Source organism: Cherax quadricarinatus, chromosome 62, assembly GCF_038502225.1.
Source record: "Cherax quadricarinatus isolate ZL_2023a chromosome 62, ASM3850222v1, whole genome shotgun sequence".
NCBI classification, from domain to species: Eukaryota; Metazoa; Arthropoda; class Malacostraca; order Decapoda; family Parastacidae; genus Cherax; species Cherax quadricarinatus.
The window spans coordinates 2,123,116-2,150,856 of record NC_091353.1 but is presented as its reverse complement, the minus strand read 5'-3'; the positions used below and the strand labels follow the sequence as shown (position 1 = coordinate 2,150,856).

Genomic DNA, 27,741 nt, shown 5'->3' with positions numbered 1-27,741 from the left:
TGCTGGAGGTGGTGATGGGAAACTTCTTGTACTAACATGTTAGGGATACAAACAGAGAGAGAGAGAGAGAGAGAGAGAGAGAGAGAGAGAGAGAGAGAGAGGAGATAATGATCCAACAATGCTGAAACTCGTATTCACCTTGAACAGTTCAGACATCGGGGATATCACACATAAAAGGCCCTTTTTCGCTAACGATCATGTGGTCCTTGACAATGGAGAGTGAAGCAGCACAAAAAAGATGAGAGAAGGACATGAGGTGCTAGAGGACATGAGAGCTAGACAGTAAACAAAATGATGGAACACATGACCACAAAGTGCAGGGAGGCAGAGAAGAGTTTCATAACAAGCGGCAATAAAAGCAATGGGAAGACCGGAGTGAGACCATGATTTACCCGGTTTAGCCGGCCAAACCAAGGTGTCCTAGAACATGGAAAAAATATAGAAGGCAAAGGATTCACGAAAACAAGATGAGCTGAACAGCCAGAAATGGATATGCATGGATAAGGAGAGAGGCCCAGCAGCAATATGAGAATGACAAAACGTCAAAAGTTAGATTTGACCCACAGTTGTTATACAGCCACATCAGGAGGAAAACAACAATCAGGAACCAGGTAATGAGGTTGAGGAAGGAAGGAGGGAAGCTCACAGGGAGTAACCAGGAAGTATCTAAGGAGCTCGGCTCAGGATTCAGGGAGGTATTCACAGTAAACAGAGAGGCTTCCAGCAAACCGAGGTGGTAGGGTGCACCAGCAAGTGCTGGACACACTGCACACAACTTGAGGAGGAGGTGAAGAAACTCCTAGGCGAATTAGATACCTCAGAAGTGATGAGCCTAGATAAGATCTCTCCTTGGATCCTGAGAGAGGGAGCAGACACACTGTGTGTGCCACTAACACTCTTTAATAAATCTAACGAAAGGCAATTGCCAGAGGTATGGAAGACAGCAAATGTAGCCCTGATTTTAAAGAAAGGAGACGGACAGGCAGCACTGTACTACAGACCAGAGTCACTGACATGTACAGTATGTTAAGTTATGGATAAGATTTTCAGCAGAAGAGTTGTGGAGCACCTATAAAGGAACGGACTCATATGCAGCAACCAGCATGGATTAAGGGAAGGGAAATCCTGCGTCATGAACCTACTGGAGTTCTACGACAAGATAACAGAAGTAAGACAGGAGAGAGAGAGATGAGTAGACTGCATCTTCTTGGACTGCACTCCAACGCTTTCGACACAGTACTACACAAGTGGATGGTTGAAAACCTAGAGGAGCAGGAATAGTAGGAAAAGTACAGCAATGGATCAAAAAATACCTGACAGGAAGGAAACAACGTGTGTTGTTACGTGACCAGGTGTCAGAATGGGTGCATGTGTCGAGTGGGGCTCCACAAGGGTCAGTCCTAGGTCCGGTGCTGTTTCTTGTATATTTGAAGGACATAACAGAAGGTTTAGAGTCAGAGGTGTCCCTGTTCGCAGATGATGTGAAGCTAATGAGGATAATACAAGTGGACAAGGAGCAGGTAAGCCTACAAGGGGATCTGGACAGACTGCAGCCCTGGTCTGACAAATGTCTTCTGGAGTTTAACCCCAGAAAGTGCGTGCAGAGTCATGAAAAATGGTGAAGGACAAAGAGGACCGCAGATGGAATACAATGGAAATAAATGGTATAAAATACCGACACAATGGCAATATAAACACAAATGCAGTATAATGTGATCCTTTATTGACTACGTTTCGCCCACACAGTGGGCTTTTTCAAGTCACTGTGTGGGCGAAACGTAGTCAATAAAGGATCACATTATACTGCATTTGTGTTTATATTGCCAGATGGAATACAGCCTAGGAGGTGAAAGGCTGCCAAACTCACTCAAGGAAATGTATTTTCTTGTGAGTACAATACCGAGCACATCTCCTGAGGCGCAGATCAACCAAATAACTGTTGCAGCATATGGGCGCCTGGCAAACCTATGAATAACGTTTCGACATCTAAGGAAGGAATCATTCACGACACTGTAGACCGTGTACGTCATGCCCATATTGCAATATGCAACACCAGTCTGGTACCCACACTTAAAGAAATTAGCGAAAGTGCAAAAGTTTGCAACGAGACTAGTCCCGAAGCTAAGTCCCTATGAGCAGAGGTTAAGGAAACCCATCCTGACGACACTGGAGAACAGGATGGATAGGGGACATGTTATCTACGTATAAAATACTGAGAGGAACTGACAAGGTGGACAGTGCCAGAATGTTTAAGAGATGCGACACAGCAACAAGCGGACACAATTGGAAGTTTAAAACTCAGATGAGTCACAAGGATGTTAGGAAGTGGAATAATCACAGGGATGTTAGGAAGTGGAATAATCACAGGGATGTTAGGAAGTGGAATAATCTCAGAGAGATGTAGTGAAAATAGGATCCATACATGGCTTTAAAGATATATGATAATGTTCTTGGAGCAAGGAGTGGACCTAGTAGGGATCAGCGAAAAGGCAGGCCCAGGAGCCGGAACTCTAGAAGTACTTGTACAAGGTATACAAGCCTAGTTGACATCAGTGATATACCACTGTACAGAAAGCCTCTTGTTATGCAGAGCATTTCGGGAAAATTAGGTCAGTTTTGTCCCAGGATGCGACCCACACCAGTCGAAACGCCTAGGTACCCACCCATTATTACTGGTGGGTGAACATGGACAACAGGTTACCACCCTTGCCGGGACTCGAACTCTAAAACTCCACGTGTGAAGCGAGAGCTTTGCCACCAGACCACGGGCTTGGTGAAACTTCTCATCAGTAATGATACCTATGTGACGCACATGTGTTTTATTAATCGCCTCTCTCTTATCACGACAGATGCCAACTTAGTTCACTTCTCCCACTTTATTACTATAGATGGCACCTTGGATTCTGCTCCTGGGACTACACCCCCACCCTGAGAGGCTTCGACACCTTCTACGGCTACTACACCGGCTCCGAGGACTACTTCACTCATCAACGCTCAAGAGACCTTGACTCTAAAATGGACTCGTGCAACAATGTCAACTACTGTTATGATCTCAACAACTCCACTGCAGGAAAGACAACAGGTGAGGGGAAGAAATAAGACGCCAGAGGGGTGAGGGAGAATGTAACTTTTGTAATGGAGGAACAAAAGAGAAGTCGAGAGCGCATAGAGAGACGGGGAGAAAGAGGGCACAAGGAGAAAGATGAAAGATGTAATCATGTGTTTACAGAAGAAAGAGAGAGATTAACATTGAAGCATCTTCTGTCCCCAGGTACGAGAAAACAAGAGTGGCTGGACTTGAGAAACAACACTACTCCTGACAGCAGCCAAGATGGAGTCTATTCTACGGTAACTTGCTAATCAAAATTTTTACTCCAAATACAAAAAAAAATCTACATTTATTTAGATTTACTAGTAAAATTATTACAATGTCACGCTAAACATTTATAATATTTATAATATTTCATATGATAAATATCTGTAAGTGGATGTGTCGTGCATAGTCCAGGTTAATGTGTCGTCATGTACGTTCTCTGTCTCACTGAATCCCGCACGTCACTGTATCATCCATTAATCCCGCACGTCACTGCATCATACATTAATCCCACACGTCACTGCATCATACATTAATCCCACACGTCACTCTATCATACATTAAACCCACACGTCACTGCATCATCCATTAATCCCACACGTCACTGCATCATCCATTAATCCCGCACGTCACTGCATCATCCATTAATCCCGCACGTCACTGCATTATACATTAATCCCACACGTCACTGCATCATCCTCACTGAATCCCACACGTCACTGCATCATACATTAATCCCACACGTCACTGCATCATACATTAATCCCACACGTCACTGTATCATACATTAATCCCACACGTCACTGCATCATACATTAATCCCACACGTCACTGTATCATACATTAATCCCACACGTCACTGTATCATACATTAATCCCACACGTCACTGCATCATACATTAATCTCACACGTCACTGCATCATACATTAATCCCACACGTCACTGTATCATACATTAATCCCACAGGTCACTGCATCATACATTAATCTCACACGTCACTGCATCATACATTAATCCCACACGCCACTGTATCATACATTAATCTCACACGTCACTGCATCATACATTAATCTCACACGTCACTGTATCATACATTAATCCCACACGTCAGTGCATCATACATTAATCTCACACGTCACTGCATCATACATTAATCCCACACGTCACTGTATCATACATTAAACTCACACGTCACTGCATCATACATTAATCTCACACGTCACTGCATCATACATTAATCTCACACGTCACTGCATCATACATTAATCTCACACGTCACTGTATCATACATTAATCCCACACGTCACTGCATCATACATTAATCTCACACGTCACTGCATCATACATTAATCCCACACGTCACTGTATCATACATTAATCCCACAGGTCACTGCATCATACATTAATTTCACACGCCACTGCATCATACATTAATCCCACATGTCACTGTATCATACATTAATCTCACACGTCACTGCATCATACATTAATCTCACACGTCACTGTATCATACATTAATCTCACACGTCACTGTATCATACATTAATCCCACACGTCACTACATCATACATTAATCCCACACGTCACTGTATCATACATTAATCCCACACGTCACTACATCACGTATCCCCAACCTACATCTACTGTATCCTCTACCTATCCTCACTGGATGCCCTGCTACCCACTACCTATCCTCACTGGATGCCCTGCTACCCACTACCTATCCTCACTGGATGCCCTGCTACCCACTACCTATCCTTACTGGATGCCCTGCTACCCACTACCTATCCTCACTCGATGCCCTACTACCCACTATCTATCCTCACTGGATGCCCTGCTACCCACTACCTATCCTCACTGGATGCACTGCTACCCACTACCTATCCTCACTGGATGCCCTTCAACCCACTACCTATCCTCACTGGATGTCCTGTTACCCACTACCTATCCTCACTGGATGCCCTGCTATCCACTAACTATCCTCACTGGATGCCCTGCTACCCACTACCTATCCTCACTGGATGCCCTGCTATCCACTACCTATCCTCACTGGATGCCCTGCTACCCACTATCTATCCTCACTGGATGCCCTGCTACCTACTACCTATCCTCACTGGATGCCCTGCTACCCACTACCTATCCTCACTGGATGCCCTGCTACCCACTACATATCCTCACTGGATGCCCTACTACCCACTACCTATCCTCACTGGATGCCCTGCTACCCAATACCTATCCTCACTGGATGCCCTACTACCCACTACCTATCCTCACTTGATGCCCTGCTATCCACTAACTATCCTCACGGGATGCCCTGCTACCCACTACCTATCCACACTGGATGCCCTGCTACCCACTACCTATCCTCACTGGATGCCCTGCTACCACTACCTATCCTCACTGGATGCCCTGCTACCCACTACCTATCCTCACTGGATGCCCTGCTACCCACTACCTATCCTCACTGGATGCCCTGCTACCAACTACCTATCCTCACTGGATGCCCTGCTACCCACTACCTATCCTCACTGGATGCCCTGCTACCCACTACCTATCCTCACTGGATATCGTGCTTCACACTACCTATCCTCACTGGATGTCCTACTACCCACTATTTATGCTCACTGGTTGCCCTGCTACCCACTACCTATCCTCACTGGATGCCCTGCTACACACTACCTATGCTCACTAGATGTCCTGTTACCCACTACCTATCCTCACTGGATGCCCTGCTACCCACTACCTATCCTCACTGGATGCCCTGCTACCCACTACCTATCCTCACTGGATGTCCTGCTACCCACTACCTATCCTCACTGGATGCCCTGCTACCCACTGCCTATCCTCACTGGATGCCCTGCTATCCACTACCTATCCTCACTGGATGCCCTGCTACCCACTACCTACCCTCATTGGATGCCCTCCTACCCACAACCTATCCTCACTGGATGCACTGCTACCCACTACCTACCCTCACTGGATGCCCTGCTACCCACTACCTACCCTCACTGGATGCCCTGCTACCCACTACCTACCCTCACTGGATGCCCTGCTACCCACTACCTACCCTCACTGGATGCCCTGCTACCCACTACCTATCCTCACTGGATGCCCTGCTACCCACTACCTACCCTCACTGGATGCCCTGCTACCCACTACCTACTCTCACTGGATGCCCTCCTACCCACTACCTATCCTCACTGGATGCCCTGCTACCTATTACCTATCCTCACTGGATGCCCTGCTACCCACTACCTACCCTCACTGGATGCCCTGCTACCCACTACCTATCCTCACTGGATGCCCTGCTACCCACTACCTACCCTCACTGGATGCCCTGCTACCCACTACCTACCCTCACTGGATGCCCTGCTACCCACTACCTATCCTCACTGGATGCCCTGCTACCCACTACCTATCCTCACTGGATGCCCTGCTACCCACTACCTACCCTCACTGGATGCCCTGCTACCCACTACCTACCCTCACTGGATGTGCTGCTACCCACTACCTACCCTCACTGGATGCCCTGCTACCCACTACCTATCCTCACTGGATGCCCTGCTACACACTACCTATCCTCACTGGATGCCCTGCTACCCACTACCTATCCTCACTGGATGCTCTGCTACCCACTACCTATCCTCACTGGATGCCCTGCTACCAACTACCTATCATCACTGGATGCCCTGCTACCCACTACCTATCCTCACTGGATGCCCTGCTACCCACTACCTATCCTCACTGGATATCGTGCTTCACACTACCTATCCTCACTGGATGCCCTGCTACCCACTACCTATCCTCACTGGATGCCCTGCTACACACTACCTATGCTCACTAGATGTCCTGTTACCCACTACCTATGCTCACTGGATGCCCTGCTACCCACTACCTATCCTCACTGGATGCCCTGCTACCCACTACCTATCCTCACTGGATGTCCTGCTACCCACTACCTATACTCACTGGATGCCCTGCTACCCACTGCCTATCCTCACTGGATGCCCTGCTATCCACTACCTATCCTCACTGGATGCCCTGTTACCCACTACCTACCCTCACTGGATGCCCTGCTACCCACTACCTATCCTCACTGGATGCCCTGCTACCCACTACCTACCCTCACTGGATGCCCTGCTACCCACTACCTATCCTCACTGGATGCCCTGCTACCCACTACCTATCCTCACTGGATGCCCTGCTACCCACTACCTATCCTCACTGGATGCCCTGCTACCCACTAACTACCCTCACTGGATGCCCTGCTACCCACTAAATACCCTCACTGGATGCCCTGCTACCCACTACCTATCCTCACTGGATGCCCTGCTACCCACTACCTGTCCTCACTGGATGACCTGCTACCCACTACCTATCCTCACTGGATGCCCTGCTACCCATTACCTATCCTCACTGGATGCCCTGCTACCCACTACCTACCCTCACTGGATGCCCTGCTACCCACTACCTACCCTCACTGGATGCCCTGCTACCCACTACCTATCCTCACTGGATGCCCTGCTACCCACTACCTATCCTCACTGGATGCCCTGCTACCCACTACCTATCCTCACTGGATGCCCTGCTACCCACTACCTACCCTCACTGGATGCCCTGCTACCCACTACCTACCCTCACTGGATGCCCTGCTACCCACTACCTACCCTCACTGGATGCCCTGCTACCCACTACAAAATCTAAATATAATATATAAAATCAATGAGAAAGTTGTAAGCAGAAATAATTAAATAATTTTAATTGATAGAGTTAAATTCTATGTACTAGGTCTGAAGTGACTGAAGTGACTGAAGTGACTGAAGTGACTGGAGTGGCTGAAGTGACTGAAGTGACTGAAGTGACTGGAGTGGCTGAAGTGACTGAAGTGACTGAAGTGACTGAAGTGACTGGAGTGGCTGAAGTGACTGGAGTGGCTGAAGTGGCTGAAGTGACTGAAGTGACTGAAGTGACTGGAGTGACTGAAGCGACTGGAATGACTGAGGTGACTGAAGTGACTGAAGTGACTGAAGTGACTGAAGTGACTGAAGTGACTGGAGTGGCTGAAGTGACTGAAGTGACTGGAGTGACTGAAGTGGCTGAAGTGACTGAAGTGACTGGAATGAGTGGAGTGACTGAAGTGACTGAAATGACTGGAGTGACTGAAGTGACTGAAATGACTGGAGTGACTGAAGTGACCGAAGTGACTGAAGTGACTGGAGTGACTGAAGTGACTGAAGTGACTGAAATGACTGGAGTGACTAAAGTGACTGAAGTGACTGAAGTGACTGAAGCGACTGGAATGACTGAGGTGACTGAAGTGACTGAAGTGACTGAAGTGACTGAAGTGACTGAAGCGACTGGAGTGACTGAAGTGACTGAAGTGACTGAAGTGATTGAAGTGACTGAAGTGACTGAAGTGATTGAAGTGACTGGAGTGACTGAAGTGACTGAAGTGACTGAAGTGACTGAAGTGACTGAAGTGACTGAAGCGACTGAAGTGACTGAAGTGACTGGAGTGACTGAAGTGACTGAAGTGATTGAAGTGACTGAAGTGACTGAAGTGACTGAAGTGACTGAAGTGACTGGAGTGACTGAAGTGACTGGAGTGACTGAAGTGACTGGAGTGACTGAAGTGACTGAAGTGACTGGAGTGACTGAAGTGACTGAAGTTACTGAAGTTACTGCAGTGACTGAAGTGACTGAAGTGACTGAAGTGACTGAAGTGACTGGAGTGACTGAAGTGACTGAAGTGACTGAAGTGACTGGAGTGACTGAAGTGACTGAAGTGACTGAAGTGACTGAAGTGACTGAAGTGACTGAAGTGACTGAAGTGACTGGAGTGACTGGAGTGACTGAAGTGACTGGAGTGACTGAAGTGACTGAAATGACTGAAGTGACTGGAGTGACTGGAGTGACTGAAGTGACTGGAGTGACTGAAGTGACTGAAATGACTGAAGTGACTGAAGTGACTGAAGTTACTGAAGTTACTGGAGTGACTGGAGTGACTGAAGTGACTGAAGTGACTGAAGTGACTGAAGTGACTGGAGTGACTGAAGTGACTGAAGTGACTGAAGTGACTGAAGAGACTGAAGTTACTGGAGTGACTGAAGTGACTGAAGTGACTGAAGTTACTGGAGTGACTGAAGTGACTGAAGTGACTGAAGTTACTGAAGTGACTGAAGTGACTGAAGTGACTGAAGTGACTGAAGTGACTGAAGTGACTGGAGTGACTGAAGTGACTGAAATGACTGAAGTTACTGGAGTGACTGAAGTGACTGAAGTGACTGAAGTTACTGGAGTGACTGAAGTGACTGAAGTGACTGGAGTGACTGAAGTGACTGAAGTGACTGAAGTGACTGAAGTGACTGAAGTTACTGGAGTGACTGAAGTGACTGAAGTGACTGAAGTGACTGAAGTTACTGGAGTTACTGCAGTGACTGAAGTGACTGAAGTGACTGAAGTGACTGAAGTGACTGAAGTGACTGAAGTGACTGGAGTGACTGAAGTGACTGAAGTGACTGAAGTGACTGGAGTGACTGAAGTGACTGAAGTGACTGGAGTGACTGAAGTGACTGAAGTGACTGAAGTGACTGAAGTTACTGGAGTTACTGAAGTGACTGAAGTGACTGAAGTGACTGAAGTGACTGGAGTGACTGAAGTGACTGGAGTGACTGAAGTGACTGAAGTGACTGAAGTGACTGAAGTGACTGAAGTGACTGAAGTTACTGGAGTTACTGGAGTGACTGGAGTGACTGAAGTGACTGAAGTTACTGGAGTGACTGAAGTGACTGAAGTGACTGAAGTGACTGAAGTGACTGAAGTTACTGGAGTGACTGGAGTGACTGAAGTGACTGAAGTGACTGAAGTGACTGAAGTGACTGAAGTTACTGGAGTGACTGGAGTGACTGGAGTGACTGAAGTGACTGGAGTGACTGAAGTGACTGGAGTGACTGAAGTGACTGAAGTGACTGAAGTGACTGAAGTGACTGAAGTTACTGGAGTTACTGGAGTGACTGGAGTGACTGAAGTGACTGAAGTGACTGAAGTTACTGGAGTTACTGAAGTGACTGAAGTGACTGAAGTGACTGAAGTGACTGAAGTGACTGAAGTTACTGGAGTTACTGGAGTGACTGGAGTGACTGAAGTTACTGGAGTTACTCAAGTGACTGAAGTGACTGGAGTGACTGAAGTGACTGGAGTGACTGGAGTGACTGAAGTGACTGAAGTGACTGAAGTGACTGAAGTGACTGAAGTTACTGGAGTTACTGGAGTGACTGGAGTGACTGAAGTGACTGAAGTGACTGAAGTGACTGAAGTGACTGGAGTGACTGAAGTGACTGAAGTGACTGAAGTGACTGGAGTGACTGAAGTGACTGAAGTGACTGAAGTGACTGAAGTTACTGGAGTGACTGAAGTGACTGAAGTGACTGGAGTGACTGGAGTGACTGAAGTTACTGGAGTGACTGAAGTGACTGGAGTGACTGGAGTGACTGAAGTTACTGGAGTGACTGAAGTGACTGGAGTGACTGGAGTGACTGAAGTTACTGGAGTGACTGAAGTGACTGGAGTGACTGGAGTGACTGAAGTTACTGGAGTGACTGGAGTGACTGAAGTTACTGGAGTTACTGAAGTGACTGAAGTGACTGAAGTTACTGGAGTGACGGAAGTGACTGAAGTGACTGAAGTTACTGGAGTGACTGAAGTGACTGAAGTGACTGAAGTGACTGAAGTGACTGAAGTGACTGAAGTGACTGGAGTGACTGAAGTGACTGAAGTGACTGAAGTTACTGAAGTTACTGGAGTGACTGGAGTGACTGAAGTGACTGAAGTGACTGAAGTGACTGAAGTGACTGAAGTTACTGGAGTTACTGAAGTGACTGAAGTTACTGGAGTGACTGAAGTGACTGTAGTGACTGGAGTGACTGAAGTTACTGGAGTTACTGAAGTGACTGAAGTGACTGAAGTTACTGGAGTGACTGAAGTGACTGGAGTGACTGGAGTGACTGAAGTTACTGGAGTTACTGAAGTGACTGAAGTGACTGAAGTTACTGGAGTGACTGAAGTGACTGAAGTGACTGAAGTTACTGGAGTGACTGAAGTGACTGAAGTGACTGAAGTGACTGAAGTGACTGAAGTGACTGGAGTTACTGAAGTGACTGAAGTGACTGAAGTTACTGGAGTTACTGAAGTGACTGAAGTGACTGAAGTTACTGGAGTTACTGAAGTGACTGAAGTGACTGAAGTTACTGGAGTTACTGAAGTGACTGAAGTGTCTGAAGTTACTGGAGTTACTGAAGTGACTGAAGTGACTGAAGTTACTGGAGTTACTGAAGTGACTAAAGTGACTGAAGTGACTGAAGTTACTGGAGTGACTGAAGTGACTGAAGTGACTGAAGTTACTGGAGTTACTGAAGTGACTGAAGTGACTGAAGTTACTGGAGTTACTGAAGTGACTGAAGTGACTGAAGTTACTGGAGTTACTGAAGTGACTGAAGTGACTGAAGTTACTGGAGTTACTGAAGTGACTGAAGTGACTGAAGTTACTGGAGTTACTGAAGTGACTGAAGTGACTGAAGTTACTGGAGTTACTGAAGTGACTGAAGTGACTGAAGTTACTGGAGTTACTGAAGTGACTGAAGTGACTGAAGTTACTGGAGTTACTGAAGTGACTGAAGTGACTGAAGTTACTGGAGTTACTGAAGTGACTGAAGTGACTGAAGTTACTGGAGTTACTGAAGTGACTGAAGTGACTGAAGTGACTGAAGTTACTGGAGTGACTGAAGTGACTGAAGTGACTGAAGTTACTGGAGTTACTGAAGTGACTGAAGTGACTGAAGTTACTGGAGTTACTGAAGTGACTGAAGTGACTGAAGTTACTGGAGTTACTGAAGTGACTGAAGTGACTGAAGTTACTAGAGTTACTGAAGTGACTGAAGTTACTGGAGTTACTGAAGTGACTGAAGTGACTGAAGTGACTGAAGTTACTGGAGTGACTGAAGTGACTGAAGTGACTGAAGTTACTGGAGTGACTGAAGTGACTGGAGTGACTGAAGTTACTGGAGTTACTGAAGTGACTGAAGTTACTGAAGTTACTGGAGTGACTGAAGTGACTGAAGTGACTGAAGTGACTGAAGTGACTGAAGTTACTGGAGTTACTGAAGTGACTGAAGTGACTGAAGTTACTGGAGTGACTGAAGTGACTGGAGTGACTGGAGTGACTGAAGTTACTGGAGTTACTGAAGTGACTGAAGGGACTGAAGTTACTGGAGTGACTGAAGTGACTGAAGTGACTGAAGTTACTGGAGTGACTGAAGTGACTGAAGTGACTGAAGTGACTGAAGTGACTGAAGTGACTGAAGTTACTGGAGTGACTGAAGTGACTGAAGTGACTGAAGTTACTGAAGTTACTGGAGTGACTGGAGTGACTGAAGTGACTGAAGTGACTGAAGTGACTGAAGTGACTGAAGTTACTGGAGTTACTGAAGTGACTGAAGTGACTGGAGTGACTGAAGTGACTGAAGTGACTGAAGTGACTGGAGTGACTGAAGTTACTGGAGTGACTGAAGTGACTGAAGTGACTGAAGTGACTGGAGTGACTGAAGTGACTAAAGTGACTGAAGTGACTGAAGTGACTGAAGTGACTGAAGTTACTGGAGTTACTGAAGTGACTGAAGTGACTGGAGTGACTGAAGTGACTGAAGTGACTGAAGTGACTGGAGTGACTGAAGTTACTGGAGTTACTGAAGTGACTGAAGTGACTGGAGTGACTGAAGTGACTGGAGTGACTGAAGTGACTGAAGTGACTGAAGTGACTGGAGTGACTGAAGTGACTGAAGTGACTGAAGTGACTGGAGTGACTGAAGTTACTGGAGTTACTGAAGTGACTGAAGTGACTGGAGTGACTGAAGTGACTGGAGTGACTGAAGTGACTGAAGTGACTGAAGTGACTGGAGTGACTGAAGTGACTGGAGTGACTGAAGTGACTGGAGTGACTGAAGTGACTGAAGTGACTGAAGTGACTGAAGTTACTGAAGTTACTGGAGTGACTGGAGTGACTGAAGTGACTGAAGTGACTGAAGTGACTGAAGTGACTGGAGTGACTGAAGTGACTGAAGTGACTGAAGTGACTGGAGTGACTGAAGTGACTGGAGTGACTGAAGTGACTGGAGTGACTGAAGTGACTGAAGTGACTGAAGTGACTGAAGTGACTGGAGTGACTAAAGTGACTGGAGTGACTGAAGTGACTGAAGTGACTGGAGTGACTGAAGTGACTGGAGTGACTGAAGTGACTTGAGTGACTGAAGTGACTGAAGTGACTGGAGTGACTGAAGTGACTGGAGTGACTGAAGTGACTGAAGTGACTGGAGTGACTGAAGTGACTGGAGTGACTGAAGTGACTGAAGTGACTGGAGTGACTGGAGTGACTGAAGTGACTGAAGTGACTGAAGTGACTGAAGTGACTGGAGTGACTGAAGTGACTGGAGTGACTGAAGTGACTGAAGTGACTGGAGTGACTGAAGTGACTGAAGTGACTGAAGTGACTGGAGTGACTGAAGTGACTGAAGTGACTGGAGTGACTGAAGTGACTGAAGTGACTGGAGTGACTGAAGTGACTGAAGTGACTGAAGTGACTGAAGTGACTGAAGTGACTGGAGTGACTGAAGTGACTGGAGTGACTGAAGTGACTGGAGTGACTGAAGTGACTGAAGTGACTGGAGTGACTGAAGTGACTGAAGTGACTGAAGTGACTGAAGTGACTGAAGTGACTGAAGTGACTGGAGTGACTGAAGTGACTGAAGTGACTGAAGTGACTGAAGTGACCTCACACATCTTGTGTGCACATTTCTATGAATTATTATGTTTGATGCATTTTCTATAAATTTTGTTGTGAATATTCATCAGTAAATAACAGTATCAGAAGTGGAGTAAACAATGTGTAAACAATGTGGAGGTTCTACCTCCATCCTACCAGTGTGTAAACAATGTGGAGGTTCTACCTCCATCCTACCAGTGTGTAAACAATGTGAAGGTTCTACCTCCATCCTACCAGTGTGTAAACAATGTGGAGGTTCTACCTCCATCCTACCAGTGTGTAAACAATGTGGAGGTTCTACCTCCATCCTACCAGTGTGTAAACAATGTGGAGGTTCTACCTCCATCCTTCCAGTGTGTAAACAATGTGAAGGTTCTACCTCCATCCTACCAGTGTGTAAACAATGTGGAGGTTCTACCTCCATCCTACCAGTGTGTAAACAATGTGGAGGTTCTACCTCCATCCTACCAGTGTGTAAACAATGTGGAGGTTCTACCTCCATCCTACCAGTGTGTAAACAATGTGGAGGTTCTACCTCCATCCTACCAGTGTGTAAACAATGTGGAGGTTCTACCTCCATCCTACCAGTGTGTAAACAATGTGGAGGTTCTACCTCCATCCTACCAGTGTGTAAACAATGTGGAGGTTCTGCCTCCATCCTACCAGTGTGTAAACAATGTGGAGGTTCTACCTCCATCCTACCAGTGTGTAAACAATGTGGAGGTTCTACCTCCATCCTACCAGTGTGTAAACAATGTGGAGGTTCTACCTCCATCCTACCAGTGTGTAAACAATGTGGAGGTTCTACCTCCATCCTACCAGTGTGTAAACAATGTGGAGGTTCTACCTCCATCCTACCAGTGTGTAAACAATGTGGAGGTTCTTCCTCCATCCTACCAGTGTGCAAACAATGTGGAGGTTCTACCTCCATCCTACCAGTGTGTAAACAATGTGGAGGTTCTACCTCCATCCTACCAGTGTGTAAACAATGTGGAGGTTCTACCTCCATCCTACCAGTGTGTAAACAATGTGGAGGTTCTACCTCCATCCTACCAGTGTGTAAACAATGTGGAGGTTCTACCTCCATCCTACCAGTGTGTAAACAATGTGAAGGTTCTACCTCCATCCTACCAGTGTGTAAACAATGTGGAGGTTCTACCTCCATCCTACCAGTGTGTAAACAATATGGAGGTTCTACCTCCATCCTACCAGTGTGTAAACAATGTGAAGGTTCTACCTCCATCCTACCAGTGTGTAAACAATGTGGAGGTTCTACCTCCATCCTACCAGTGTGTAAACAATATGGAGGTTCTACCTCCATCCTACCAGTGTGTAAACAATATGGAGGTTCTACCTCCATCCTACCAGTGTGTAAACAATGTGAAGGTTCTACCTCCATCCTACCAGTGTGTAAACAATGTGGAGGTTCTACCTCCATCCTACCAGTGTGTAAACAATATGGAGGTTCTACCTCCATCCTACCAGTGTGTAAACAATGTGAAGGTTCTACCTCCATCCTACCAGTGTGTAAACAATGTGGAGGTTCTACCTCCATCCTACCAGTGTGTAAACAATATGGAGGTTCTACCTCCATCCTACCAGTGTGTAAACAATGTGAAGGTTCTACCTCCATCTTACCAGTGTGTAAACAATGTGGAGGTTCTACCTCCATCCTACCAGTGTGTAAACAATGTGGAGGTTCTACCTCCATCCTACCAGTGTGTAAACAATATGGAGGTTCTACCTCCATCCTACCAGTGTGTAAACAATGTGGAGGTTCTACCTCCATCCTTCCAGTGTGTAAACAATGTGAAGGCTCTACCTCCATCCTACCAGTGTGTAAACAATGTGGAGGTTCTACCTCCATCCTACCAGTGTGTAAACAATGTGGAGGTTCTACCTCCATCCTTCCAGTGTGTAAACAATGTGTAGGTTCTACCTCCATCCTACCAGTGTGTAAACAATGTGTATGTTCTACCTCCATCCTACCAGTGTGTAAACAATGTGGAGGTTCTACCTCCATCCTTCCAGTGTGTAAACAATGTGTAGGTTCTACCTCCATCCTACCAGTGTGTAAACAATGTGTAGGTTCTACCTCCATCCTACCAGTGTGTAAACAATGTGGAGGTTCTACCTCCATCCTACCAGTGTGTAAACAATGTGAAGGTTCTACCTCCATCCTACCAGTGTGTAAACAATGTGGAGGTTCTACCTCCATCCTACCAGTGTGTAAACAATGTGGAGGTTCTACCTCCATCCTACCAGTGTGTAAACAATGTGGAGGTTCTACCTCCATCCTTCCAGTGTGTAAACAATGTGAAGGTTCTACCTCCATCCTACCAGTGTGTAAACAATGTGGAGGTTCTACCTCCATCCTACCAGTGTGTAAACAATGTGGAGGTTCTACCTCCATCCTTCCAGTGTGTAAACAATGTGTAGGTTCTACCTCCATCCTACCAGTGTGTAAACAATGTGTAGGTTCTACCTCCATCCTACAAGTGTGTAAACAATGTGGAGGTTCTACCTCCATCCTTCCAGTGTGTAAACAATGTGTAGGTTCTACCTCCATCCTACCAGTGTGTAAACAATGTGTAGGTTCTACCTCCATCCTACCAGTGTGTAAACAATGTGTAGGTTCTACCTCCATCCTACCAGTGTGTAAACAATGTGTAGGTTCTACCTCCATCCTTCCATTGTGTAAACAATGTGTAGGTTCTACCTCCATCCTACCAGTGTGTAAACAATGTGTAGGTTCTACCTCCATCCTTCCAGTGTGTAAACAATGTGTAGGTTCTACCTCCATCCTACCAGTGTGTAAACAATGTGTAGGTTCTACCTCCATCCTACCAGTGTGTAAACAATGTGGAGGTTCTACCTCCATCCTACCAGTGTGTAAACAATGTTGAGGTTCTACCTCCGTCCTACCAGTGTGTAAACAATGTGGAGGTTCTACCTCCATCCTACCAGTGTGTAAACAATGTTGAGGTTCTACCTCCATCCTACCAGTGTGTAAACAATGTGGAGGTTCTACCTCCATCCTACCAGTGTGTAAACAATGTGGAGGTTCTACCTCCATCCTACCAGTGTGTAAACAATGTGGAGGTTCTACCTCCATCCTACCAGTGTGTAAACAATGTTGAGGTTCTACCTCCATCCTACCAGTGTGTAAACAATGTTGAGGTTCTACTTCCATCCTACCTGTGTGTAAACAATGTTGAGGTTCTACCTCCATCCTACCAGTGTGTAAACAATGTGGAGGTTCTACCTCCATCCTTCCAGTGTGTATACAATGTGTAGGTTCTACCTCCATCCTTCCAGTGTGTAAACAATGTGTAGGTTCTACCTCCATCCTACCAGTGTGTAAACAATGTGTAGGTTCTACCTCCATCCTTCCAGTGTGTAAACAATGTGTAGGTTCTACCTCCATCCTACCAGTGTGTAAACAATGTGTAGGTTCTACCTCCATCCTACCAGTGTGTAAACAATGTGTAGGTTCTACCTCCATCCTACCAGTGTGTAAACAATGTGGAGGTTCTACCTCCATCCTACCAGTGTGTAAACAATGTGGAGGTTCTGCCTCCATCCTACCAGTGTGTAAACAATGTGGAGGTTCTACCTCCATCCTACCAGTGTGTAAACAATGTGGAGGTTCTGCCTCCATCCTACCAGTGTGTAAACAATGTTGAGGTTCTACCTCCATCCTACCAGTGTGTAAACAATGTTGAGGTTCTACCTCCATCCTACCAGTGTGTAAACAATGTGGAGGTTCTACCTCCATCCTTCCAGTGTGTAAACAATGTGTAGGTTCTACCTCCATCCTTTTAGTGTGTAAACAATGTGTAGGTTCTACCTCCATCCTACCAGTGTGTAAACAATGTGTAGGTTCTACCTCCATCCTTCCAGTGTGTAAACAATGTGTAGGTTCTACCTCCATCCTACCAATGTGTAAACAATGTGTAGGTTATACCTCCATCCTTCCAGTGTGTAAACAATGTGTAGGTTCTACCTCCATCCTTCCAGTGTGTAAACAATGTGTAGGTTTTATCTCCATCCTACCAGTGTGTAAACAATGTGGAGGTTCTACCTCCATCCTACCAGTGTGTAAACAATGTGGAGGTTCTGCCTCCATCCTACCAGTGTGTAAACAATGTGGAGGTTCTACCTCCATCCTACCAGTGTGTAAACAATGTGGAGGTTCTGCCTCCATCCTACCAGTGTGTAAACAATGTGGAGGTTCTACCTCCATCCTACCAGTGTGTAAACAATGTGGAGGTTCTACCTCCATCCTACCAGTGTGTAAACAATGTGGAGGTTCTACCTCCATCCTACCAGTGTGTAAACAATGTGGATGTTCTACCTCCATCCTACCAGTGTGTAAACAATGTGGATGTTCTACCTCCATCCTACCAGTGTGTAAACAATGTGGAGGTTCTACCTCCATCCTACCAGTGTGTAAACAATGTGAAGGTTCTACCTCCATCCTACCAGTGTGTAAACAATGTGGAGGTTCTACCTCCATCCTACCAGTGTGTAAACAATGTGGAGGTTCTACCTCCATCCTACCAGTGTGTAAACAATGTGGAGGTTCTGCCTCCTTCACCTCAACTCTCAACTCCTGCACTTGCAACTCTCCACTCAAAGCTCCTTCAGAAATGTAGGTCCCTACCTATCATTCACCTGCCACTGTCTCAGTACATGTCCACTGTGTCTCTCACTCAGTACATGTCCACTGTGTCTCTCACTCAGTACATGTCCACTGTGTCTCTCACTCAGTACATGTCCACTGTGTCTCTCACTCAGTACATGTCCACTGTGTCTCTCACTCAGTACATGTCCACTGTGTCTCTCACTCAGTACATGTCCACTGTGTCTCTCACTCAGTACATGTCCACTGTGTCTCTCACTCAGTACATGTCCACTGTGTCTCTCACTCAGTACATGTCCACTGTGTCTCTCACTCAGTACATGTCCACTGTGTCTCTCACTCAGTACATGTCCACTGTGTCTCTCACTCAGTACATGTCCACGGTGTCTCTCACTCAGTACATGTCCACGGTGTCTCTCACTCAGTACATGTCCACGGTGTCTCTCACTCAGTACATGTCCACGGTGTCTCTCACTCAGTACATGTCCACGGTGTCTCTCACTCAGTACATGTCCACTGTGTCTCTCACTCAGTACATGTCCACTGTGTCTCTCAGATAAGATAAGATTTCGTTCGGATTTTTAACCCCGGAGGGTTAGCCACCCAGGATAACCCAAGAAAGTCAGTGCGTCATCGAGGACTGTCTAACTTATTTCCATTGGGGTCCTTAATCTTGTCCCCCAGGATGCGACCCACACCAGTCGACTAACACCCAGGTACCTATTTGCTGCTAGGTGAACAGGACAACAGGTGTAAGGAAACGTGTCGAAATGTTTCCACCCGCCGGGAATCGAACCCGGGCCCTCCGTGTGTGAAGCGGGAGCTTTAGCCACCAGGCCACTCAATCAGTACATGTCCACTGTGTCTCTCACTCAGTACATGTCCACTGTGTCTCTCACTCAGTACATGTCCACTGTGTCTCTCACTCAGTACATGTTTGCATCGTACGTTGAGGAGCTGCTGAGGAGCAGAAGTGCTGAGGAGCCCATGTTCCTGTACCTGCCCCTGCAGAGTGTACACGCTCCACTCCAGGTACCAGACAACTACACTACCCCGTACCTCTACATCACTGATACCAACCGTCGCACCTACCTTGGTAAGTGCACCATGTTGCTATACATGTACCATGGTAAGTGTACCATGTTATTGTACATGTACCATGGTAAGTGTACCATGTTATTCTACATGTACCATGGTAAGTGTACCATGTTATTGTACATGTACCATGGTAAGTGTACCATGTTATTCTACATGTACCATGGTAAGTGTACCATGTTATTGTACATGTACCATGGTAAGTGTACCATGTTATTGTACATGTACCATGGTAAGTGTACCATGTTATTGTACATGTACCATGGTAAGTGTACCATGTTATTGTACATGTACCATGGTAAGTGTACCATGTTATTCTACATGTACCATGGTAAGTGTACCATGTTATTCTACATGTACCATGGTAAGTGTACCATGTTATTGTACATGTACCATGGTAAGTGTACCATGTTATAGTACATGTACCATGGTAAGTGTACCATGTTATTCTACATGTACCATGGTAAGTTTACCTGGAGTTTACCTGGAGAGAGTTCCGGGGGTCAACGCCCCCGCGGCCCGGTCTGAGACCAGGCCTCCTGGTGGATCAGAGCCTGATCAACCAGGCTGTTGCTGCTGGCTGCACGCAAACCAACATACGAGCCACAGCCCGGCTGATCCGGAACTGACTTTAGGTGCTTGTCCAGTGCCAGCTTGAAGACTGCCAGGGGTCTGTTGGTAATCCCCCTTATGTGTGCTGGGAGGCAGTTGAACAGTCTCGGGCCCCTGACACTTATTGTATGGTCTCTTAACGTGCTAGTGACACCCCTGCTTTTCATTGGGGGGATGGTGCATCGTCTGCCAAGTCTTTTGCTTTCGTAATGAGTGATTTTCGTGTGCAAGTTCGGTACTAGTCCCTCTAGGATTTTCCAGGTGTATATAATCATGTATCTCTCCCTCCTGCGTTCCAGGGAATACAGGTTTAGGAACCTCAAGCCCTCCCAATAATTGAGGTGTTTTATCTCCGTTATGCGCGCCGTGAAAGTTCTCTGTACATTTTCTAGGTCGGCAATTTCACCTGCCTTGAAAGGTGCTGTTAGTGTGCAGCAATATTCCAGCCTAGATAGAACAAGTGACCTGAAGAGTGTCATCATGGGCTTGGCCTCCCTAGTTTTGAAGGTTCTCATTATCCATCCTGTCATTTTTCTAGCAGATGCGATTGATACAATGTTATGGTCCTTGAAGGTGAGATCCTCCGACATGATCACTCCCAGGTCTTTGACGTTGGTGTTTCGCTCTATTTTGTGGCCAGAATTTGTTTTGTACTCTGATGAAGATTTAATTTCCTCATGTTTACCATATCTGAGTAATTGAAATTTCTCATCGTTGAACTTCATATTGTTTTCTGCAGCCCACTGAAAGATTTGGTTGATGTCTGCCTGGAGCTTTGCAGTGTCTGCAATGGAAGACACTGTCATGCAGATTCGGGTGTCATCTGCAAAGGAAGACACGGTGCTGTGGCTGACATCCTTGTCTATGTCGGATATAAGGATGAGGAACAAGATGGGAGCGAGTACTGTGCCTTGTGGAACAGAGCTTTTCACCGTAGCTGCCTCGGACTTTACTCTGTTGACGACTACTCTCTGTGTTCTGTTAGTGAGGAAATTATAGATCCATCGACCGACTTTTCCTGTTATTCCTTTAGCACGCATTTTGTGCGCTATTACGCCATGGTCACACTTGTCGAAGGCTTTTGCAAAGTCTGTATATATTACATCTGCATTCTTTTTGTCTTCTAGTGCATTTAGGACCTTGTCGTAGTGGTCCAATAGTTGAGACAGACAGGAGCGACCTGTTCTAAACCCATGTTGCCCTGGGTTGTGTAACTGATGGGTTTCTAGATGCGTGGTGATCTTGCTTCTTAGGACCCTTTCGAAGATTTTTATGATATGGGATGTTAGTGCTATTGGTCTGTAGTTCTTTGCTGTTGCTTTACTGACCCCTTTGTGGAGTGGGGCTATGTCTGTTGTTTTTAGTAACTGTGGGACGACCCCCGTGTCCATGCTCCCTCTCCATAGGATGGAAAAGGCTCGTGATAGGGGCTTCTTGCAGTTCTTGATGAACACAGAGTTCCATGAGTCTGGCCCTGGGGCAGAGTGCATGGGCATGTCATTTATCGCCTGTTCGAAGTCATTTGGCGTCAGGATAACATCGGATAGGCTTGTGTTAATCAAATTTTGTGGCTCTCTCATAAAAAATTCATTTTGATCTTCGACTCTCAGTCTGGTTAGCGGCTTGCTAAAAACTGAGTCATATTGGGACTTGAGTAGCTCACTCATTTCCTTGCTGTCATCTGTGTAGGACCCATCTTGTTTAAGTAGGGGCCCAATACTGGACGTTGTTCTCGATTTTGATTTGGCATAGGAGAAGAAATACTTTGGGTTTCTTTCGATTTCATTTATGGCTTTTAGTTCTTCCCGCGATTCCTGACTCCTAAAGGATTCTTTTAGCTTAAGTTCGATGCTTGCTATTTCTCTGACCAGTGTCTCCCTACGCATTTCAGATATATTGACCTCTTTTAGCCGCTCTGTTATTCTTTTCCGTCGCCTGTAAAGGGAGCGCCTGTCTCTTTCTGTTTTACATCTACTCCTCCTTTTTCTTAGAGGAATAAGCCTTGTGCATACATCGAGTGCCACCGAGTTAATCTGTTCTAGGCATAAGTTGGGGTCTGTGTTGCTTAGTATATCTTCCCAGCTTATATCGGTTAGGACTTGGTTTACTTGGTCCCACTTTATGTTTTTGTTATTGAAGTTGAATTTGGTGAATGCTCCCTCGTGACTAATCTCATTATGTCGGTCTGGGGCTCCGCGCATACATGACTGAACCTCAATTATGTTGTGATCTGAGTATATTGTTTTTGATATGGTGATATTTCTTATCAGATCATCATTGTTAGTGAAGATGAGGTCTAGTGTATTCTCCAGTCTAGTAGGCTCTATTATTTGCTGGTTTAAATTGAATTTTGTGCAGAGATTTAAAAGCTCGCGTGAGTGTGAGTTTTCATCAGAGCTGCCTCCTGGTGTTATTACTGCAACAATATTATTTGCTATATTCCTCCATTTTAGGTGCCTTAAGTTGAAATCCCCCAGGAGCAAGATGTTGGGTGCAGGAGCTGGAAGGTTTTCCAGACAGTGGTCAATTTTTAACAGCTGTTCCTGGAATTGCTGGGATGTTGCATCCGGAGGCTTGTAGACTATCACAATGACTAGGTTTTGGTTCTCGACCTTTACTGCTAAAACTTCCACTACATCATTTGAGGCATTTAGCAGTTCTGTGCAAACAAGTGACTCTGCAATGTACAGGCCAACCCCCCCCCTTTTGCCTGTTCACTCTGTCACATCTGTATAGGTTGTAACCTGGGATCCATATTTCGTTGTCCAAGTGATCCTTTATGTGGGTCTCAGTGAAAGCCGCGAACATTGCCTTTGCCTCTGCAAGCAGTCCACGGATGAAAGGTATTTTGTTGTTTGTTGCTGGCTTTAGACCCTGTATATTTGCAAAGAAGAATGTTATCGGACTGGTGGTATTGTTGGTACTGGGGGGGGGGATTTTTTTTCCGGCATTAGTATCTGTATCTGTTGGTTTGGAGTGGAGGCCATCGACTGTGGTTCCACTCCAGGAATGACTGGATTTGGTGTACGATTTCTGCCATTTCCTGCCAGTTTTTTTTCCTTCCTGGCACTAAAAAACCTCTCCCTCTTGAGTGGCTGTGGCTACCCAGGTTTTCCCATGGCCTGGGTGTTTTGTATCTTTTTGTCCCCTTTAGATGGTATGCCTGGCAATTTAAGTTATAGCACAGTCTTTCCTGTACTGAAGAGGTACACAGTTCAGGGTGAAAAAGCTTACAGGAAGGGAGTTTGCATTTTCCTGTTGTCATATGGGCATGGCATTTCCTAGGGTGGTCATAGTTGCACGTCCCATCTGTTTTTCCAGATTTCCCATGCCAGCAGATACCGAGTGTATAGTATGTGCACAGGCTTGGTTTCCGTTTGCCTTGGGTTTCTGTGACTGTATTCCCTGTTGGTGCATGTTTCCCTGTCTTACTTCTATCCTCCCTAGCACCAACAATGGAGCTCCCACCATTTGTTTTTGGTAATATATCCTCACTATTGCTAGTGGAGTCCTCTTGTTTGCTATTTCCTGCGGTATTTCTAGTTTGCAATATTGGTTTTATCTTATCTTTGACTACACTTGTTTCCCTACTATGGCTCCTGTCCCCTATGGGGTCATTTATATGTATTCCTTCCTGCGTATAATTCCCGACTACCTGGACAAAATCTCCAGCTTCACCATTACTGTCTCCCAGGACAGCATCTCCAGCTTCCCCATTACTGTCTCCCAGGACAGCATCTCCAGCTTCACCATTACTGTCTCCCAGGACAGCACCTCCAGCTTCACCATTACTGTCTCCCAGGACAGCACCTCCAGCTTCCCCATTACTGTCTCCCAGGACAGCACTATCAGCCCCCCATTTACTGACTACCAGGACATCATCTCCAGCCTTACAGTTTCTGACTACATGTCCAGTATCAAGGGCAGTACCATTCAGCCTGGACTTTTTATGTTCCCATCTGTTGTAGAAAGCTTCCAGGTTTTCTATGAAAGCAGCTTTGATGTTGACCTCTTTTAATACCCTTGTGATTTTAGTCCACAGATTTATCTCATTTGGGCATACCCAAAAACACTTCCCTGTTTTAATACTGCTTGTAGCTAGTTCTTGGATATCTGCACAAGGGGCGTGACACCAATTTCCACAGAAATGACAATTTATGCATGTGGAAGCCCGTTTGTTTGACTGACCACAGACTACACACAGCTTCATAATGATTTGAATGGTTGATTTACTGCAATTCTACTAGCAACCTCTTGAATATTCTATTAATAACCTCTCTAGGTGGTGCACAACGAAACCGTTTGAAACCAGTCCAGGGTTCGGACCAGTCAAGGGTTCGGACCAGTCAAGGGTTCGGACCAGTCAAGGGTTCGGACCAGTCTATCTGATCTGATCAGTGGGTCACTTATTTAAACCATACTGGTCGGTGATTTGAGCTAACACATGAAGGATCTATTGGAAATTATCTACCCGAGTAATATGTGATTTGATTGATACAAAAGTATAACTTGCGTGTTGAAGAGCCGGTGACTGCTGGCACTCCTACAATGACGAACGGTCGAGCCTCCACCCTTGTTTATCAATCGCTGTATCTAGCTTCTCTATTTTTTTTTTTTTTTTTTTTTCCGTCTCCACCACAATAAATGCTATATTATCACTATAGTTGACTGGTGCAAATTTTGGAGGAAGGGCACTTTTTCTGTAGTAATAATTGCTTCTCGTTGTGTATATTGCGACCGCTGGTAACTACAGGTTATATGAAATTCACAGTAACGTCTGGTATTTCAAGAAAAAGAAACTAATGAAAGTCACTCCACTCCACTAAGTACCATTATAATACTGGTTAGTTGCTACTACAACACTGTATTCTGCTATTCACTGGTATCACTAGATTATATGCGAGTACACTAGCAGGCCAGGAAGATTATTAAAAACAGCTGACCTGTGGTAAGTTTCTGGCGACTTCTGGCACCTGCCTCTATAGGCTTATCACTTCATTTACAAATTCACCTGTTTTCAAATGACACTTTAGCCTTTATCATCAATATACTAGGGAGCCACTGTAGTATACACTATACACTATGTATACTCAATGCTTTCAGGGAGACTTTCTTTCCTCTGACACAAAGTTCAATTATTATTATTTTTCCACACGGGACAGGCCTATGATTCCCCTCTGGCAGTAAACTCTGTTAGGTAGTGCACACAATTCTCCTTTTTTTTACTCAGTATATAATGTTTTCCGCCCAAGATTGGTTCCAGGCGCTAGAGGGATGTATCGTATAGGATTGATGACACAAATTAAAGTTCTAGCACGTAAGAGCGACCGTGAAAACACCAGAAAACCGGGAGCACAACGAGGCACGCTGGACCGGGGTATCTCCGGGGTATCACAGTGTACCATGTTGCTGTACATGTACCATGGTAAGTGTACCATGTTATTCTACATGTACCATGGTAAGTGTACCATGTTATTCTACATGTACCATGGTAAGTGTACCATGTTATTCTACATGTATCATGGTAAGTGTACCATGTTATTCTACATGTACCATGGTAAGTGTACCATGTTATTCTACATGTACCATGGTAAGTGTACCATGTTATTGTACATATACCATGGTAAGTGTACCATGTTATTGTACATGTACCATGGTAAGTGTACCATGTTATTCTACATGTACCATGGTAAGTGTACCATGTTATTCTACATGTACCATGGTAAGTGTACCATGTTATTCTACATGTACCATGGTAAGTGTGAATGACAGGATGGATAATGAGAACCTTCAAAACTAAGGATGCCAAGCCCATGATGACACTCTTCAGTCACTTGTTCTATCTAGTCTGGAATATTGCTGCACACTAACAGCACCTTGCAAGGCAGGTGAAATTGCTGACCTAGAAAATGTAAAGAGAACCTTCAAAACGGAGACAAAACACCTCAATTACTGGGAACGATTGAAGTTCCTGAATCTGTACTCCCTGGAATGCAGGCGGAAGAGATACATGATTATATACACTTGGAAAATCCTAGAGGTATTAAAGCCAAACTTGCACACGAAAATCACTCCTTATGAAAGCAAAAGACTCGGCAGACGATGCAACATTCCCCCAATGAAAAACAGGGGCAGAACTAGCACGATAAGAGACAACACATTAAGTGTCAGGGGTCCAAGACTGTTTAACTGCCTCCCAGCATACATAAAAGGGATTACCAGTAGACCCCTGGCTGTCTTCAAGAAGGCGCTCGACAGGCACCTAAAGTCAGTACCTGACCAGCCGGGCTGTGGTTCGTACGTCGGGGTGCGTGCGGCCAACAGTAACAGCTTGGTTGATCAGGCCCTGATCCACCATGAGGCCTGGTCACAGACCGGGGCGCGGGGGCGTTGACCCCCCTAAACCCTTTCCAGGTATACAACCAACCGCTGGATAGGTAAGTGGTCACTATGCACCACAGGATGGGTAGGTGGTCACTGCCCACCTCAGGATGGATAGGTGGTTACTACCCACCTCAGAATGGGTAGGTGGTCGCTACCCACCACAGGATGGGTTGGTGGTCACTACCCACCATTGGTTGGGTAGGTGGTCACTACCCACCACAGGATGGGTAGGTGGTCACTACCATCCTCAGGATGGGTAGGTGGTCACTACCCATCACAGGTTGGGAACGCTGACACTACCCGCCACAGGTTGGGTAGGTGGTCACTACCAACCTCAGGATGGGTAGGCTGTCACTACCCACTACAAGATGGGTAGGGGTCACTACCCACCACAGGTTGGGTAGTGACCAGATTACACTGTTTCCCTCCACTGTATCCAGTTTCCTAAATATTTAGTTCTTAATTACATTCTTTCTGAAGTTTCTCTCTCAGAGGTGTTCCGTTGTGTCTCTTAATTTCCCCTCACAGTGTTTCTCCTTCACATCTGGTACTAATCTTGTTGTTAACTTCTAGATTTTTGAATTTCTCACATGTTTTCTTCATGTTGTGTTGGTTTCATGTTGGTGTCACTAAAACAATAAATCATTGTCAAGGTTACTAAAATGTCTATATTTAGCTAGATTGGTATTTTACACAGTAGGTACCTGGCTGATGTTTACATCTGGAGATGAGCTTGTTACTAAGGCTACTCTAAGATCTTCCTCCTTGTACGTAACTTGTGAGTTCATTACCTTTGTAACTTTCTCTGCTATGAAAACTTTAGGGGCCTAGTCCCCTGGACCCATTATGTACCTCTGTAATCTTTTGACTACCACCCACAGGACAGGTATGGGGTACATGATAAACGTATTAAACTAACTTCTACGTTGTTAGCTGTCTCTATCTTCTCTCAGAAAGTACTCCTTCTCCGGTTTTCTCTCTTTCTTCCCAGTTCTCAATTCTCACTACTTGTGTGTGGCAGGTATGGTGAGTGCCATGGACGAGGCAGTGGGTCGTGTGGTGGCGGCTCTGAAGACAACTGGCCATTACGATAACTC

The 27,741-nt window shown here is 45.7% G+C and overlaps 1 protein-coding gene across 1 annotated transcript in view; it reads left to right on the top strand.

The window, feature by feature from the left end:
• Positions 1–27,741, top strand: part of LOC128687305 (arylsulfatase B) — a 77,705-nt gene that overhangs the window by 39,009 nt on the left and 10,955 nt on the right. Inside the window, exons 6-9 of the mRNA XM_070098304.1 lie at positions 2,889–3,082; positions 3,272–3,348; positions 19,484–19,649; positions 27,666–27,741. The exon at positions 27,666–27,741 is cut by the window's right edge and continues 22 nt beyond it. Coding sequence (XP_069954405.1) covers positions 2,889–3,082; positions 3,272–3,348; positions 19,484–19,649; positions 27,666–27,741 — 513 coding nt within the window. The remainder of the gene's footprint in view (positions 1–2,888; positions 3,083–3,271; positions 3,349–19,483; positions 19,650–27,665) is intronic.